The 17,932-nt window shown below is 38.8% G+C and overlaps 1 protein-coding gene across 4 annotated transcripts in view; it reads right to left on the bottom strand.

The window, feature by feature from the left end:
• LOC136838859 (galactosylceramide sulfotransferase-like) overlaps nucleotides 1-17,932 on the bottom strand; it is a 237,676-nt gene that overhangs the window by 19,891 nt on the left and 199,853 nt on the right. For all 4 annotated transcript variants that reach the window (XM_067104519.1, XM_067104517.1, XM_067104520.1 and 1 more), the window contains exons 3-5: nucleotides 16,135-16,237; nucleotides 7,314-7,403; nucleotides 6,755-6,982 (exon numbers count right to left, since the gene is read on the bottom strand). In XM_067104519.1, the coding sequence (XP_066960620.1) occupies nucleotides 6,755-6,982; nucleotides 7,314-7,403; nucleotides 16,135-16,237 (421 nt within the window). The remainder of the gene's footprint in view (nucleotides 1-6,754; nucleotides 6,983-7,313; nucleotides 7,404-16,134; nucleotides 16,238-17,932) is intronic.

Raw genomic sequence — 17,932 nt, 5'->3', positions numbered from 1 at the left:
AACATTGGTCAAGCTGATTGGGCAGCATTCCAGGAACACAGCTCAATAGTTCACTCTGCTGATGACTTTCCATGTGTAGATGATGCTCTTGACATGTGGAATAGAATTATATTTTTGGATGTGGAATACAATTATATTTTTGGCTGTTCTTCGTCAATACCTAGGACTTCAGGCATATTTATCTGCCGACCAGTTCCCTGGTGGACTTGTAAATGGCCAGAAACTCATAGAACTATGAGATCAGCTTTCACCAGATATCGCACATGAGAATGTGAGTATATTACCATATTGAATTTCGAAAAGCATGAGCTCATTTTTGCATGGAAATTAAAAAAAAGCATGAAAGGAATCTTGGACAATTTTCATATTTTCACTAAATTTGAACACACCCTAACTTTAGTTTGGAGGAGTTAGAAAAATTGCTGGCAAATTTACTCCTTGTCAACCTCCAGTTATCAAGATCAATGGTTGTGAAGTAGCACATCCCTGGTTAGTGGCAAATGATTTTGCCACTCATTTTGCAAATACTGCAAAGAAAAATAATGGCAAACCCTATTCAGCTCAAAGAAGGCTAATGGAACAGGTATTGATTTTAATACATCAAGGAATGAACAATACAATGCACATTTTACTATAAGGAAATTTGAATCTTCCATAAGTAAATGTAATGAATTGGTTCCAGGACTGGATGATACAACATATTCAATGATTAAGCATACCCCTGCAAACACCAGACTTTTCATATTAAGCCTTATTAACAGAATTTTCTGAGAGCATATCTTCCCTAAGCTTTGGGAGATGTTAAAATTACTGCCATTCTTTTGAAACCAGGGAAAGACCCATTCAAGACAGAGAATTTATTGTCCTGTTACACTGACATCATATCTGTGTAAGACCATGGAAAAAATGGTGAACACATTTGACGTGGTACTTGGAATGTGGTAAATATCTGTCGCCTACTTAGTGTGGTTTTCGAAGTATGAACTCCACAACTGATGTATTGGTTCGAATGGAATCTTCAATAGGCGAAGCTTTTGCTAACAAACAGCATCATGTGACTGTTTTCTTTGATCTTGAGAAGGCATATGATACAACATGGAGATACGGCATTCTGAGGGTTCTTTATGAAAGTAACCTGAGAGGCAATTTGCCTCTTTTTATCAAGGCATTTTTAAAGAACAGGCCATTTCAGGTTCAAGTTGGAGCAACAATGTTGTATTCAACCAAGGAGGAGTAGTGTCACAAGGTAGTGTTTTAAGTGCAACCTTGTTTGCCTTCGCAATCAATGGGGTTTCCAAAATAATTTCCCCAGATGTAGCTTATACTCTCTGTTGACGTTTCACTATCTTTTGCAGCAACAAGGATGGCAGTGGCCGAATGCCACCTTCAGCTGTGTATTGATAATATAGTGAGATGAATGGTTTTATGCTTACTGCTAATAAACTGTTAACCATGCACTTTTGCCTTATAAGAGGATTCCATCTTGATCCAGATCTGTTCATACATGGGAAGAGATTGATACAAGGTTTCTTGGGTTGATTTTGATAGCAAACTGACTTTGATTCCACATCTGAAATATATTAAGACAAAATGCTTGAAAGCAATGAATGTGTGAAAGTTGTCTCGCACTTCGTGGGGTGCAGACCGAACTCAGATGTTGAGACTATAAAAAGCCTTGGTCTTATCAAAATCAACTTGTGGGTGTGAAGCGTTACACTTCAGCAAATCCTAATAGCCTAAAAATGCTCCATTCAATTCATCATGAAGGGCTAAGATTGTGTACAGGATCATTTAAATCATCTCCCACTGACAGCATGCAGGCAGATGCTGGTGAGATGCCTCTGGATCTTCATTACCAGCATCTGCTGATTTGGAGTTGGTACAGATTTCAGAAGCTCTCTTAAGTCTTGAACCAGCACCTGTATCAGAAATGAAAAGCATTGGCAGTTTTATGAAAATCAACCCAAGCAACCTCATCCATTTGCTTCTAGAGTATATAAGAAGGCAATTAAACATGCCAAGGATGGAGATTTTACCTGCAAGGTATTCAGTTAGCCCCCTCTGGAATCTCCCAGAGGTAAAATTTTGTAGATATTTTCATTTTACCAATGCAGAAATGTTAAATGAGGCAATGCAGTCAATATTTTTAGATCATTCCTTGCAACATAAGCCCATTGCAGTTTTCATGGATGGCTCAATGTCAGATCCTTCCATTGGCTTTGGAGTGGCCTTCCCTTATATAGAAAGAAGTGGGAGATTATGATCTGTTGCATCTATTTTTACAGCAGAACTGCATGCAATTTTAAAGGCCTTAAAGGAAATTTTAACTCAGAATGGAAATAGTTTTACTATATACTGTACAGTATTGTGACTCTAGTAGTGCTCTTCAGTCTTTGGAATCTTTTTAACTCTTTAAACCCTTTCATTTCAGAAATATTGGAATGGCTGCTTTTAGGGAAAGAAGAGGTAAAGAAATAGATTTTTGCTGGGTGACTTCTCATGTTGGGGTGGTTGGGAACAAGCAAGCTAATCATTAGCTTGCTAAGTCAGCAGCCACCTCCCCAGAACCCAGATGTCTACCACCATATCGGGATGTATATCCACTAGTAGATCAGAAAATTAAAAAATGTTGACAGTCCCTTTGGGAAAATACTTCAAAGAATCAAAACATGCGCAGTATATTATGTCACCAGTGTCTACTTGGTCATATCCTTATATGCCAAGGAGACAAGAAATGTTGTGCAGGCTTAGGATTGGACATACAAGACTCATTCATGGCTTCTTGATGTCCAACAAAAATCCTCCATTGAGCGATGACTGTATTGTGCCCTTGACTGTTGTTAAGACATTTGCTGGTCGAATGTCCCAGTCTTGGGAATCTAAGGCATAGGTTCCTCTCTTGGGGATGTGACAGAGATGAACTTTTCATCTTTGCAACAACTCTCAGGGAGGACTGTAATTTAGAGCAGCTATATATGGTTGTTCAGGAGGTGGGCCTCCTCAAAAAAATTTAGGTCATACACACACATTATGTGTATATGCATATTTGTTATACATGTTTTACAGATATATATATAATATATTTTTAGATATCTCTTATGAGATTTTTTAAAACTTATCGTTTTAATTTCCTATTTAATTTTATACAGCGTCAATAACCTAGATGTCATGACGCCAGTTTTAATAGCAACAAATCAATCAATTTGCCTCAGTGTCTTCCAGCATATACAGTAGTACATCATCTGGCATGATAGCAGGGGGGAAAGGAGTCTGCTTGATCTGCTACAAATGAGGGAACTTACCTGACCCACAGATTAAGGTGTTCACCTCCAAAGCACCATGAGCTAACCGAGACCATGGGTACCTGACTGAGTAGGCTCAAGAGACAAGACTGTCAGCAGGTCCAAAGCCGGAGTTGCTACCCCAAGGTAATTATACTTTTATGACTGAGTGGAACCACCTGGTCCTATCAAATCCCCTGGGACACAAGTAGCACCTTCTTCAAACAAAGGAGGGGTCATGCCAAATCTCTGATCACTTGGCCATTCCTGGTCCCTTACCAAACCAGATGAGGAAAGGTACAGGACTCAGCAGAACTGCTATTGTAGCAGATTTTAGACTAAGACGTTCAGAGGGGAAGAACACACCCTTGCATTGCTCCTGCCACTTCCTTCTGCCCATGCAGTGAACCATGCATAAGAGTCAGAAGAGGAGCTCAGATTGTGACAATTCCAGAGAGGTGCCAGTGCAGAAATGTTGCAGTTTCTCTCCTTTAGCCTCCTGAAGAAGGTCAAGAAGAACCTTCCCTGTAGCCAGGATGAACCTGATCCATAGAACGAGTCCAAGATGACTGAGCAAGCTTGCGCAAACCTTTCTGTATGTGACGCCTGAGAGGCACAGGGAGAAGGATTGCCTCTCTCATCTGCCTTTCCCTGATCATCTGACTGAGGATCTTTCTGTGATGACAAGACCTTGGTTACCTCTACAGAGATATTAATGTTCAAAGACATTTCCAGTCATATTACAAGGAGCCCCTAGGTCAACAGGCAACAAACATTTAGTCAGTGATGGACAGAAATGTGGCAACAAACATTTGGTCAGTGATGAACAGAAAACAGAACATCTACCTTCTTGAGACAAAGTCTATTTTAGGCCACCGAGTATCACGGGAAGGGACCTTTTGGTAGCAGATCACATTTGCAGAATTTTTTGACAACTGTCTGGCATGGTGGATGTATTTGCTGCAAGCCAGAATCATAAATTGGTCAGGTATTGTTCAGCTCAATTGGCTACAGCAGCCTTGAGGCTGGATGTGATGTTGCATGCCCAGGACAACTAGATGTATGCTCTCCAACATTTTAGCCTTATCAAGTGGACACTTGCCAAGTTCAAGGCTTTCAGCTTCACAAGGGTGACACTGGTTGCAATGGAAGTGGCTCACAGAACTTCTGATGAAGTTAATACACAACCCCAGGAGTCTCTAGACTAGAAAGAAGGATCGTAAGGATCTCAATAAAATAATTCACACAATAATAACTCATATAGATGAAGATTTTCACAAGGCACAAGCCATCACTCAATATTGTCAAATCTATCACTCCAAGTGGAGTCTATTTTCTGACTGGTGAGAGGAACACTGATCTGATGAACTTTACTATTCCAGCAATAATGAATTTCTGCTATTCTTCATAAGATGCAGCCAGTCAGCGATTAAGAGGTACTGGTTTGTCTCTGGCAGGTTTTTGAGCTCCAGAAATTTTTGACATGATCAACTTCTGTTGAACTGGTGGTGTTGATTCACCATTACTTTGAGATGTACATCAAAGGATGCTAAAGGCTCTGTAGTGGGATCTCTCCTCTTTCCTTAGAAGCCTCAATTTGCAAAATGTAGTTCATCTACAATTTGTCTTCTTGAGATAGGACAGTTAGCTACATGCACTGTCGCTCAGAATTATATATGCTAGAGGATGGTCATCTGTAGGTTTGTCCATCACTCCAACAAATTGCTCACTAACTGCTGAGATCATATAACTGCATTTATACACAATAATGAAGATCTTTCTCTCTCCTGTTGAAGGCTGTTAAACACTACTTGCATAGGACTAAAGATATAAGAAGCAAAAGTTTCATGATTTTTCCCATTCTGGTAGTGAAAGGAAGAAACAACTCCAGGAATATGTAATACCCTTTTGACTGAGAAGGTCATTCTACATGCATGTACCATGGGATGAAACATAGGGGTAACAGCTGAGTTCCTTGAAAATAAGGCCCTCTCCACTTCTTTGGCAATTCTGAATAAGGACACCTGGCAAAGTCAGTCTGCCTTAGCCAGTTTTTAACTGTAGGCTTACACGTATCAAAACTTTGTGGACCAAGTTCTACCTGCAGGAGAGAAATGAGGGGGGGGTTCCTTATCTCTCCTGCCTCTTTATTCATTCTTGTTCATATCATTCATGTTACTGAAAGATGAATTATATCAAGGTTATGAGCTTAAAAATCTTCCAGGAATGGCAGGCTAATGTTTACACAAACATGAAGTTTCCAGCACAAACTCGTTTTAATCTCTAGGTTTTCTACAAAAGCCTTGATCTCTGACTTGAACAGTCCTGAAGTGCTATCTGGCAACCTCAAGTCACTTGCAAACAACCTACCACCTACATTGCAATTTGGGCACTATATGACTAATGAGGTTATACTGAAATTAAGTTTTTAAAATAAAACTACTTTTTTCATAGTAACCCACTGATCATATACTTCTTTCCTTCCTCCTGGCTCCTCTATTCTCGCCATGCACACGTAATCACTTTTTTGTTTGAAAGATCAAAGACTGAGTCGAGGGATAATATACAACTGAATGCAGGGACTATAAATTGATGTGTATGTAAGAAAATAATAGTTTTGATTTAAAAAGAGATAAAAGGTTCTAGGAAGTCATGACAAACTCACATGAGGGAACTATTGCTGACTATTTTGAGTCCATAGAGATCCACCCCCTCAAAAAAAAAAAAGTAATATCTTGCCGTTTTGTTAAAATGTTTTCAAGCTCTACAAGACATTTTAAGAATGCTCTAATAACAAATGGAGATTTAACAGCTTTTATCTTCTTGGAAATTTAAAATTTTTATGACGAATTGTAAAAATCCAATGCTGTAACGATTTACACGAGGACAAGCTGACTGATTTAGTAAGATAAACTGGTGTCATCAGCAAATCACCATTGAAATAATGCTTATAAAATATGAAAAGTTTAACATGTGGCAAGGTTCCTTCTTACTTCATTTGGTACTGATCAGGCTTTCAGCAAGGGTACTCAGTACATTACAGGCAGTCCCTGGTTTAATGGCAGGGGTTCCATTCCTGGCTGAGTGCTGATAACCAAAAATCGTTAACCAGACCATAACAATAATTATGGTAATAAATGGCATTTACGATGCCGTAAGTGCTGATAAACTGCTTAACGGCTATGATAAACTGCTTACCAGTGCCAAAAATCGCTTACCGATGCCAAAAAACTGGTTAACGATGTCGTTAGCCAAGTGGCGTAAAACCGAAACGCCGTTAACCGATGCTGCCGGTAAGCGGGGACTGCCTGTACTTGATATCCTGGACTACACATACACTTTTGCTGGTCACATGAGAGCACTGCAAGGTGTTTGTTTGAGATTGCAGTTATTCAAGCTACAGTCTTTAGATGAAAAACGTATGAAATAGATTACATAAAATTGTTAACATGAATAATTATACAGTCACTTACTGACATGGGTTCTGTGATGTACTCAGAAAGCTCTAACCCATATGCATTCTTCATATGGAAAAAATTGAAGAGACTTTCATACAAGGTTGCTGGATCCCTAACTATAGTTATCCATCGGGTATCGTTGTGTAATACCAGCGTGTGCTGAGGTACATTGAGACGTGTGTGGACCGCAAATACGTCCACCTTCCCATCCACTGGCAATAGTTTTCTGGGGATCATACTGGCCTGAGGAAAATTAAATAATGTTTGTAATTAGCGGGTAGGTTGTAAGAACCTAGTAAAACTCAAATGAATGAACCAAATAGAAAAGTCTAGGAATAATCTCTTTTATAATCATGAATTTAGATTCTGTAATGTGTGTAAACAGGTCTGCTGTAAAATACTTGTACATCATTTCTGTGGCATAATAGCAATGAGTAATTTGAATTAACAGCAAAGTTCTACAAGCATTTTTTCAAACATCCAATACACATTATGCCAATGAAAGATCTATCAACATTTTTGGAGCTAAATACTGTACTGTAAATTGGGACTGTACAGTATTACTCAACCTTACCTTGAACATTCCAGGATTTCCTAAATAGTTCCCTCCACCAGGAAGAGCAAAGGTTAGGTTATTGTTGTAGCCATATCGTAAGAAGATATTCTGGAAAAAAAAAACATACCGTAAAATATACAGGTTTCTGATCTCCAAATGTGGAGAATTCACCATTTACCTGAAATTACTTCACAGTAAGTGTATTCAGCATTTGCATTATAAGACTGGTACAGTGACACCAATCTCTTTGAAGTGCTGTTTCTACACAAAATATATATGCAGGTGGTGTACTGCACCAAAATTAATTTAGCTATATACATGCCTTACTTGGGAAACTGGTGATCAATGATATACCATTTATTGGACTAAAAGAGTTAACAGAAGGTTGTCTTAGAACCCTTTAAGAATTAGCTAATGTAACCAACAATAAAAATCCAAATAATTTACTTTTTCAAATATATATGTCCCTAAAGATTTTCAATATTTCTTCTATCAAGCTTTAATAAAACAATATTTCTTTATCAAGCTTTAATAAAACCATAATGTGAGAGATTTCTGATACCAATAATCCATAGTGTTATGAGATTGTGTAGAATTCTTGTCTCCACAGAAAAGGCTTCAAGAAAATAAATGCTACTCCTGACAGAGTTAACATAAAAATTAGCAACATCAATATCTGGAGTAATTCTTTAATAAAACTGAAAATTACCTTTCCAAAGCATTGAAGGTGAAAATAGTAGGAGCATTTGGTTTCATGCAGTTGTTACTTCATATTATTGCATCTTTCTTTATCCACATTATGCTAAACCTGAGGACATATTTCACTGCCGTACTATCAGATTTCACAGATGACAATGAACTTAATGAGAATTTACCTAAAGCCCACACCTCAGAGATTACTAAGGTATGAATGAAGCCTCAAACCAATCCAGTCTTTGAAACTGAATAAGAAAGACAATAAATTATGAAAATGTTTGGAAGGTGAAAACAATCACACAAAAACTGACGAGTTTCAGCCCAAGTTTTTCTTGTAAATCCACATATGTAACTCCAAATGTAAATTTTTCATGTAAAAAACATTCAACACACAATTTCCTCTTGTCAGTGACAGACCTATTACTGTTCCCAGTTTTAGCTCTTGGGGTACTGAGACTTAGATATGGACAGTTTTGAAGGGATACAAGACATGTATTTTGCTAATTAATATACCTATCTTAGGTGAATAAACAATTGTTACAATAATAGCTAAATACAAATTCATTCGTCGGTAACTTACAGCAACTTGGGTAAGAATGCCTACAGATAATTATTTAAACATATAACAGAAAATCTAAGCAATACAATATTTAGAAATACAAATGCCTCATATTCCTGGCAAGTGGTTCCAATGCTTGGAAATAATACAACTGTCCTATTAAATCAATTTTCTCTGATGAAAAACAAAGACTAGTTCTGGGAACTTGTACCTTCATGTCACTCTGTATTCACTTGAAAAATGTCTTGCTGAGTGGTCCAATGTACACACTTTGATACGTACCTCACGCAGTGCACTGTAGGTATTACTGAAGTTTTTTGCAGAGTCCCTCCAGCCCCTAGTTGCAACCCGTTTCATTCCTTTTACTGTACTATACCTCCATTCATATTCTCTTTCTTCCATCTTGCTGTCCATCCTCTCCTAACAATTAATTCATAGTGCAGCTGTGAGGTTTTCCTGTTAAAACTTTCAAACCTTTTTATTGTCGATGTCTGTATCAGTGCTGAATGACCTCATAGGTCCCAGCATGTGGCCTGTGGCCTAAATTCTATGTTCTATTCCCTATGGTGGCTACCACAGACAATGCTACAAGGTGTTGCCTAAGCAGAGAACAACTGCTCCAAATAAGAGAGGAGGATTCTACAGAAATGACCACAACCTGCGATGAATGAAGTCCAGCCATACATGTCAAGCAGTCAGACACTGTCTCCAGAATAAAAAAGGAATGGATATGTTTTGTCTGCTTAAAAATTCATGAAAGTGTGATGAGAAAAAGTTATGACCTACCCATCCCATGTGAATGTGATTGAGGGAAAGATGCACTGCCTTGGAAAGCAAAATTCTCTCCTAATTGGACTGGATACAATGCCTCAATTAGGAACCAACTCCAGATACAATAGGCTTGAAGCATGTACCCAATTCCATACCATACCCATACCTATATCTGTACCGTAGTAACTGTACCCATATCTGTACCATACCCAAACCCATATCCATACCATATCCATATCTGTACCCATGACTATACCTGTACCCATACCATACCCATGATAACCATGCCTATACCAGTATCCATACCAAACTCATACCCATGCCCATATCCTTACCATACCCATACCCACAGGTAAATTAACCCTACTAATAAAATAAAATAGTCAGCTAAAATCTACTGGCAGCACCAGCCCCCTTTTACCTTCAAGTGTACAAACATTTAAAATTTCAATTTTAGTATTATACTAGACTATCCATGACCCACTTTTTTATTTGCTACATTTTTAACAAAAGATCCATGCCCATACCCATACCATACCCTACCCTACCCTACCCATATCCATACCACACCAATACCCATATCTATACCATATATCCATATCCAAATCTGTTCCATACCCATACCCATATCTGTACCATACCCATATTTATACCATACCCTACCCATACCCATCACCATACCATACCCATATCCCTACCATACCCATACCTAAATTAACCCTGCTAATAATAGTCAGCAAAAGTTTTGGCAGCACCAGCCCATTTACGGGGGAGGGAAGAGGGAAGGAAAAGGGGAGGGGAGGGGAGGGGGGAGAGGAGGGTGATGGGGGAAAGGGGAGGGAAGAGTGAAGGGGAAGGGAGTAGGAGGGTGAGGGGAAGGGATGGGAAGGGGATGAAGGAGTGAAGGGGAGGAGAAGTGGAGGGGAGGAGGAAAGTGGAGGGAAGGGGGAAAGGAGGAGAGGGAAGGGGAAAGGGAATGGAAGAGGGAAGGTGAGTGGGAGGGGAGAGGGAAGGGGAGGGAAGAGTGAAGGTGAGTGGGAGGGAAGAGGGAAGGTGAGGAGGAGAGGGAAGGGAGGGAAGAAGGAAGGGAGGAGAGTGGAAGAGGGAAGGGGAGGGAAGGTGAGTGGGAGAGGAGAAGGAAGGGGAGGGGACTGCAAGAGGGAAGGAGAGGGAAAAGGGAAGGTGAGTGGGAGGGAAGGAAAGGGGGAGGAGAGGGGGAAGGGAGATGAGGAGAAGGGGGAGAGGAGAGGGTAGGACACAGCTAAATTAATACTTGATCTTGTGCTTGGGGAGGAGAGGGAAAGGGAAGGGATGGAAGAGGTAAAGGGAGGGGGAGGGAAGGGGAAAGGGAGGACTGAACTGTATTAACACTTGATCTTTTGCTTGGGGAGGGGAGGAGGATGGAAGAGGGAAAGGGAGGGAAGATGGAAGGTGAGGCGGAGGGGTAGGAGGAAGGGAAGGAGAGGGGAAGTTTTAGTATTATATAAATAGATGGATTGATAGATAGTTGAGAGTGAGTCAGCCAGCTTCTCCTAACACCACTTGCTATTCACACACATTAAGAAAACAGCATCTCTTCTAATGTTGTGAGCAGTCTGTACATGAGCATGAGCATCAGAAAATTTGAATTTTGGGGGCTACTTTGAATAGCCCACTGTACCTTTAAAATTTAACCCGAAAGGCACCCCTCCAGAATACGAGCTTTCAGAAAACTTAAGTTTCACGGCTGTATCTTCTGCCGTTATTGCTCCACAGGTATGCTAGGAACCTTTACCCACCCACCCCCTACCATATCCCCTGAACACCAAAATTCGATATCTGGATCTCCGGAACGGCTTAACAGATTTCGATGAAATTTGACTTGGTTAGAGACCTTTAGTGGGAAACCTCTAAAATCAGAGTTTCATCCTGGTCAGTTGAATATTTCCAGAGTTATAGAGGGCCAAAGTCGGGGTTTTTGTGTACTCCTGGTGGCTGGGCTTTACTAACCGCCAACTACGTGGCAGTTGATATAATCAACATTTTCAGTATGTATGGGGATGCAGGACTTGCCATCACTATACCATGGCTGCAAGAACTCTAAGAATAGTGTGTGTGGGGCAGTAAGGTTACAGTGGCGAGAACCTTAGATATCTGATACAGATATTAAGATTCTGAAAATACTGATCTTTGACATTATAAAGTACATTAACCAGAAGCATGTCTTAAATTTTAAGACAGCACCCTGACTAGACACTATTATCAGGGTCCTATGGCCTTTTAGCTTTAAATTTCGCTGTTTTTCAAATGTTCAAATGGCTGAAGACCAGACAATCAACGTTCGTGTTCTGGAATAACTTATTTAGTATGAACAGAATTGCTACTGATATTCATCCCTGATGCTAAAACAAAAAATTCTGGATGGTATTTGGTGGTCTTCAGAGAAACACTACACTTCCTTCACTTTTATTATTATTATTATTATTATTATTATTATTATTATTATTATTATTATTATTATTATTATTATAATTATTATTATTATTATTATTATATTCAGTAGATGAAAACTATTCATATGTAGCAAGCTCATAGGGGCCATTGACTTTAACTGCAAGCTTCCAAAGAATATGGTGTTCATTAGAAAGAAGAAAGAGGAAGTAAAGGGAAATACAGAAAGAATAGATACTATTTATTAAAAAAGAAAAAAATTAATAAATGAAAATGTAACAAAATGCAAGAATAGTATTAGGGTAGTAATGCACTGCATTTTCGCTTGAACTTCTGAAGTTCCAATTGCACATCCTCGGGGAGGCTGTGCCACAGTCCAACAGTGTGAGGAATAAAGGACCTTTGGAACTGAGTTCAACAGTGAGGCACATTTACTGTAAATTGGTGGTGCTATTCAGTGAATCTTGTTGCTCTCGGCAGATAAAGGGGAGCAGGGATCAATTGTGAATGTGAAGGATCTCTGTTGAAATACAACTTAAGAAAAAGTGACAAACAAGAGACCATCCGTTGATGGTCCAAGTCATAACTGCTACTATTAGGAAACAGAAACCTACCACCATGAATCACTCTATCTAAAAGAGGTAAATCTCTGGCAGAAGCAGACATCTACACTGGAGAACAGTATTCCAGTAAAGGAAGCACAAATGACCTAGAACAGGTTGCATTGATTTTATCACTGTTATAAATATGGGGCTTTACGAACAATACCTAACGTACGTGCGGCATTTGCTGAAACTTTCATTAGATATTCCTCAAAAGTTAGATGTCAGTCAAAAGTTACAGTTCAAGCTTCAGACTCAATCAGCAAAGTTCCATCCACCTGTACGAGATATGCTAACCAACAGTGTTTTCGTTTTACTGAAGTTCAGTCTCATACCCCACCGACTGCATCACTCACTGATCCGGTCCATGTCCCGACTGAGGCTGAGGGCAGCTTCATTTCTCATAAGTGGAGACTATACTACACCCACAACTGTTGCATCATCGGCTTACTGAACAATCTTGTTTTCCAGGCCAACAACCATATCACTTGTATACACTAAAAAATAACAGTGGACCGAGAACACTGCCCTATGGAACTCCAGACACAATAGGTCTTGTTCACTAAAGATCCCTTGTGATTTATTAAATCGAAAGTAGCACTAAAATCTATTTGAATTATTCTGCACTCAAAATCCTTATCAAGGTTCCCTTGCAAATGGCATGTCACGTCTAAAAGAGCATTGGAGGTACCTAACACATTGAGTATCAGCTAAAAATCATTAAGATTCCACATACTTACATAGTGGCTTAAAAATAAGTTCAGGATGACAAGTATCAGGGAAAGGGACATCGTCAGCCGATTGCTTAGCTTCAAAAGCTCGATGAAGCAGTTCACCCTTTTCCCTAGGGCCAGTGACCAATCTACCATCATCTATCTGTTAGTAGTGGTGGAATAGAAGACGAGTCTGACCCAAAGATAGATGATGCCAATTTGGTCCACCACAGATGAGGCTGAGTAATTCTCTCGCGTCTCCTCTTCAAGGAATTATTGTAATTTTCCTCGGCCGTAAGTTCTATTCACAGCACGGCAAGACTCAACAAAAATGATGTAATTTTCATTTTGACGATTTTGTCTCCATGCGTTAAATTTGGTCTGTTTCTCATGGTAGGCTCGTCTCCATGTAGCATCAAACCATGACTGGTCGTTTGTCCTAAATTTGATGACCTTTCTAGGGCATATCTTATTAAAACAGCCATCAGCATTTCATTTAACTTTTTGGGATCAGGATCTAATATAGCAACAGAAATAAGTGCCTGACAGACTTCAATAATGCGATCCCAATTGGCTCTGGATTTCAGCCAGACCGTTTTTCCAATGGAATTCGGAATATACTGATTGACAGATATGCCCATCTCAAAGGCGCAATGATCACAAGTGCCTACTCTATATCTTCACAGACCTTGAACTTCACAATAGCTGGAACATCTGTGAATATGAGGTCTAATCTATTACCACCAGAAATGTGCGTGGGTTCCTCAATTAGCTGGACAAAATCAGAGGATGCACAGAACTCAGAGCAGACCGGCCATGTTGATCTGTGGAATTTGAATTTAGCCACTCACTGTGCTTTGCATTACAGTCTCCACAAATAACGAATGAAGGTTTTGAATCTTGTGACTGAGCCATATTAATCCTTTCCAAAAGACAGTCATACTGTATATGCAATCGTCGATATTTGGATTGCGGTAAACAGTAAATATGTAAACACTGTAGAACTTGCTGATAATTTTGAAACAAAGAACTTCATGGCAACTACACTCCAAATTTTCATGGCAACTACACTCCAAATTTTTCTGACGATAAATTGGCCGTCAGTGTATACAGCCATACCTTGCGCACGTGGGATGTTACGACGTTAAATGAAGTCAGGGCCATCCAAACCCGGGATTAAAAACTCAGCCTTTGACTTGTTACTATTTACAAGAGTCTCTAATAAAAACACCAAATCATAGATCATTGTTACCACGTAAAATATGGTGCATATTTTTGCACAATGAAGAGCATAGGCAACTGGATTCAGAGAAGTAACAATTACTGTAAACTCCTCACATTCCTAATGTGAATATGCAACCAAGGGCATCCCAGCTGTCATACAGGATGCAATAAATAAATAAAATGGGAGACCAATTCTATAAAAGTCATTGGCCTCACCTTGTACTGCACTGCCAAGGTGCATTTTTGGGGAAAAAATGAAAATCTGCAGGCAGATGAAAGTTGGATTAGAGGTGAAAATATCTATAGGTATGTTGGGCCCCATGTAAGGGCAAGAGATCTTACATGAATATAGGACTCTCCCTCAGTGTGCTCAATGCATATCTACAAAATTGAAGCTCTTACGGTACCAGAGTTGAGTATAAAAGTTGCTAATTATCATGCAAATATTGTCTTAATTTCTGACAGATTTGCTGCTATCCACAGACTGAAACCCACACCAGAAAATAAGCCATTAACCTTCTCAGAAGTAGCCTTTTTTATTATCTCTGCAACTTGCAAAGCCATAGTTCCCAATCTGTAGGAACTGATCTTGTGGTAGACAAATGCCTATTTCTATCAGGAACATAGAATGGGAAAGGCAGAAGGAAGTGCCAGGAAAAGATGTGTGATAACTAGAATAACAGATAGCACCTACTCTGGAACAATTTCACATCAAACACTGACAACAGTCAGCCCCTCGAATTTTTCGTTTGTTTTTCATGGTAAGTAATGCCCCAGAAAACTGGATTTTGTACTTCAAACCGTCTGTAGAAACAAGAACTTTTGAAGTAATTGTCTTGAAAAACCTCCATAACATCCCTCTAGTCATTAGGAGGGAATTTTCTCATAACAGAAATACACTGACATCCAACTTTTGTAGGAAAAAGGGAAACGAACTATGCAACCTAATCTTGGTATGTACGCCTTTTCAGATTATGATACAATCAGCAGTTTTATGAAAAAGGAAGAGAAATTAAGTTAATGAAGAAAGAGGTCACTTTTATGTCTGCCACGACTGATATGGGTGAGAATCTTGACACATCTACGGACCTATTAGAAAAAGGGTGAAATTTTTAAGTCTGCCGTGACTGATATGGGTGAGAATCTTGACATCAATACAGACCTATTAGAAAAAGGGTGAAAATGCTATTTGTTGCATTCACGAGGAACCTAATATAACAAATACAAATAAAGTCCAGTCCAGAAATTTCTCAAAAGTGACAAAACCTCATGAACTATCTCGCACTCAGCTGCACTGATACTCAACATGTACGGGGCAAATAGTGTTATGGATTGTACAAGGAAGAATGCGCTACTCCACAATCTTCCCAACCCAAACGGATATGGCCGGACTGTTGGAAGAAACAAAAGTTTTTTTTTTTTATAAAAAAAAACCTTCTAAAGCCCTCCTACAAACTGTAAGTTACAAACTAAAAGATGTAAAATTTCTAAGGTATATGACACATAGCAGTGTCCATGTAAAATTAAGGGATTTCCCTGTACAGTGTAGCTGTATGCAGATTCCCAGCAGCAGACTATGACAAGATTCTGAGGACGCTGTCAGTGCCCAAAATGAGATGAAGAGCATGACCCAAACAGTGACGACGTGTGAGAGAGAGAGAAATATAACGCAAGTGGTATTTTATTTCTTCCTAGGCTGCCTTATATTAGAGAAAAACGCTCTGTAGAGGAGAAACTTTAAAAATGTATAGCAGTATATATGCTGTACATACATATGATAAGAGAATAAGAGAAAATCAATCACAAAATATACAACCACAGTGCTTACAAACACAAAAACTGACCTGGACGGTGGAAGATGCACACTTGTGTGTCTTGAGGAAGAAAATATGTTGATGAGGCAAACACTGATCTCCTTCGACTGTATGTGGCGAAAGAATGTCATACCTGTCAAATATTAAAGTGAAAAGTTAATCACACTTCAATAAGTAAATAACAATAAAAAATATCTTTGGTAGAAAGTTGTGAGCCATGACTACAAGACCCTGTGCAAGTTAAACATACTCAACTAATCTTTTCACCACCACTTGTCTTAAAACATAAAACAAAATTCTAAGCTCCTTTGCTTTACATGTTTCGATATGCATCAGGAACAGGACCCAACATTTAACAATATGTTATATACTTTTTCCATAGCCCTTGAATCAACTGCCAACATTTCATTTCCTTCTGGTGACCTTTTATATATATATATATATATATATATATATATATATATATATATATATATATATATATATATATATATATATATATACAGTATATGTATATATATATATATATATATATATATATATATATATATATATATATATATATATATATATATACATACAGTATATGTATATATGCCAAGTGAATTTAATAAAAGCATATTAGAAAGAACTGAATGAAATACGGGGTAGCGTTGAAGACAAAAACAGGGAAGGATTCTGTAATATTCCAAAACAGAGTCATAGGGACAGCAGAAAGTGTTTGTGGTTTAGGAGGGTGGAAAGCGCAAGTAAAAACAGTGAGCGCTGAGATGAAGAAATGAAAGATTTGGTGAAGGAAAAATATCATTTCCTGTGGAACTGCATGGCAGAAATGTTCATCTACATATATATAAGGATGTTAGGGTAGTCGAGAAGTGAGTAAGAAAGAAAAAGCTATTACTATAAATATGGAAAGGGGGGGGAATGTAAAAAAGAGTTTAGGAGAATAAGTTGCTCTACAGAGCAGTAAATGCAGAGAGAAAGGCTTATGACCAAATGAATCTTAGAATACCTCTCAAATGAAAAGATGCTGCCAAAAATGAATGCAGTCCTAAGTCAATGATGTGGAGCGAGCATTTTGATTGTGGATGATAAGAGAGTGGCAGGGCTGAATGACGCAACAATGAGAAGGATTAGGGTATATTTGAGAACGCTTATGGAAGCGGTTGGTGAGGATGTCAGGAGAGCACTTAAGAGACTGAAGAACGCAAAGGTACCAGGATTCTTAGGATCAGAAGTGAGGTGTTGCTGTATGATGGTGATGGTGTGAGTGGCTGACAACCGTCAGGTGTGTCTGGACCAGGAAAAGGTTCCAAAGGAATTGGTGAGAAGAATAACTGTTCATCTGCATAGAGGTAAAGGTGATAGGAATTCCAAGGACATAACATTTCTTAGTATACCAGAGGGTTTATTTAATTCAGAAAGTAAAGAGAAATGACATAAAAACAAATAAGGAAAAAATACGTAAGTTCTGATCAGGGAAAGGTTCCACAGGAACCGATGAGAGGGATGACTGATCCACTGTATTCAGGTAAAGGTGATAGAGCTGACGGTAAAAATTATAGGGGGACATCATGATTTTACCAGAGATGATGCATGGTCGGATTTTAATTGCAAAAATATGACATAAGGCAAAACAACAAGAGAAAAAGGGATTTTATATTATCTTGATAAGGATTACATATCAAAAGAATTGAGATGAATGAAATGTTCCACTAAATACAGGTAAATGTGATAAAAAGTGACAGACAACCGTAAGTTAACAAGGAAAAAACTGCGGAGTAAAGGGTGGCGTGTTGTCAAATGTTTGTTTTGAAACAAATATGCG

This window comes from Macrobrachium rosenbergii, chromosome 5 (assembly GCF_040412425.1).
Source record: "Macrobrachium rosenbergii isolate ZJJX-2024 chromosome 5, ASM4041242v1, whole genome shotgun sequence".
Taxonomy (NCBI): domain Eukaryota; kingdom Metazoa; phylum Arthropoda; class Malacostraca; order Decapoda; family Palaemonidae; genus Macrobrachium; species Macrobrachium rosenbergii.
Note: the sequence above shows the minus strand (reverse complement) of the source record. Positions and strands in the feature narration are given on the sequence as shown.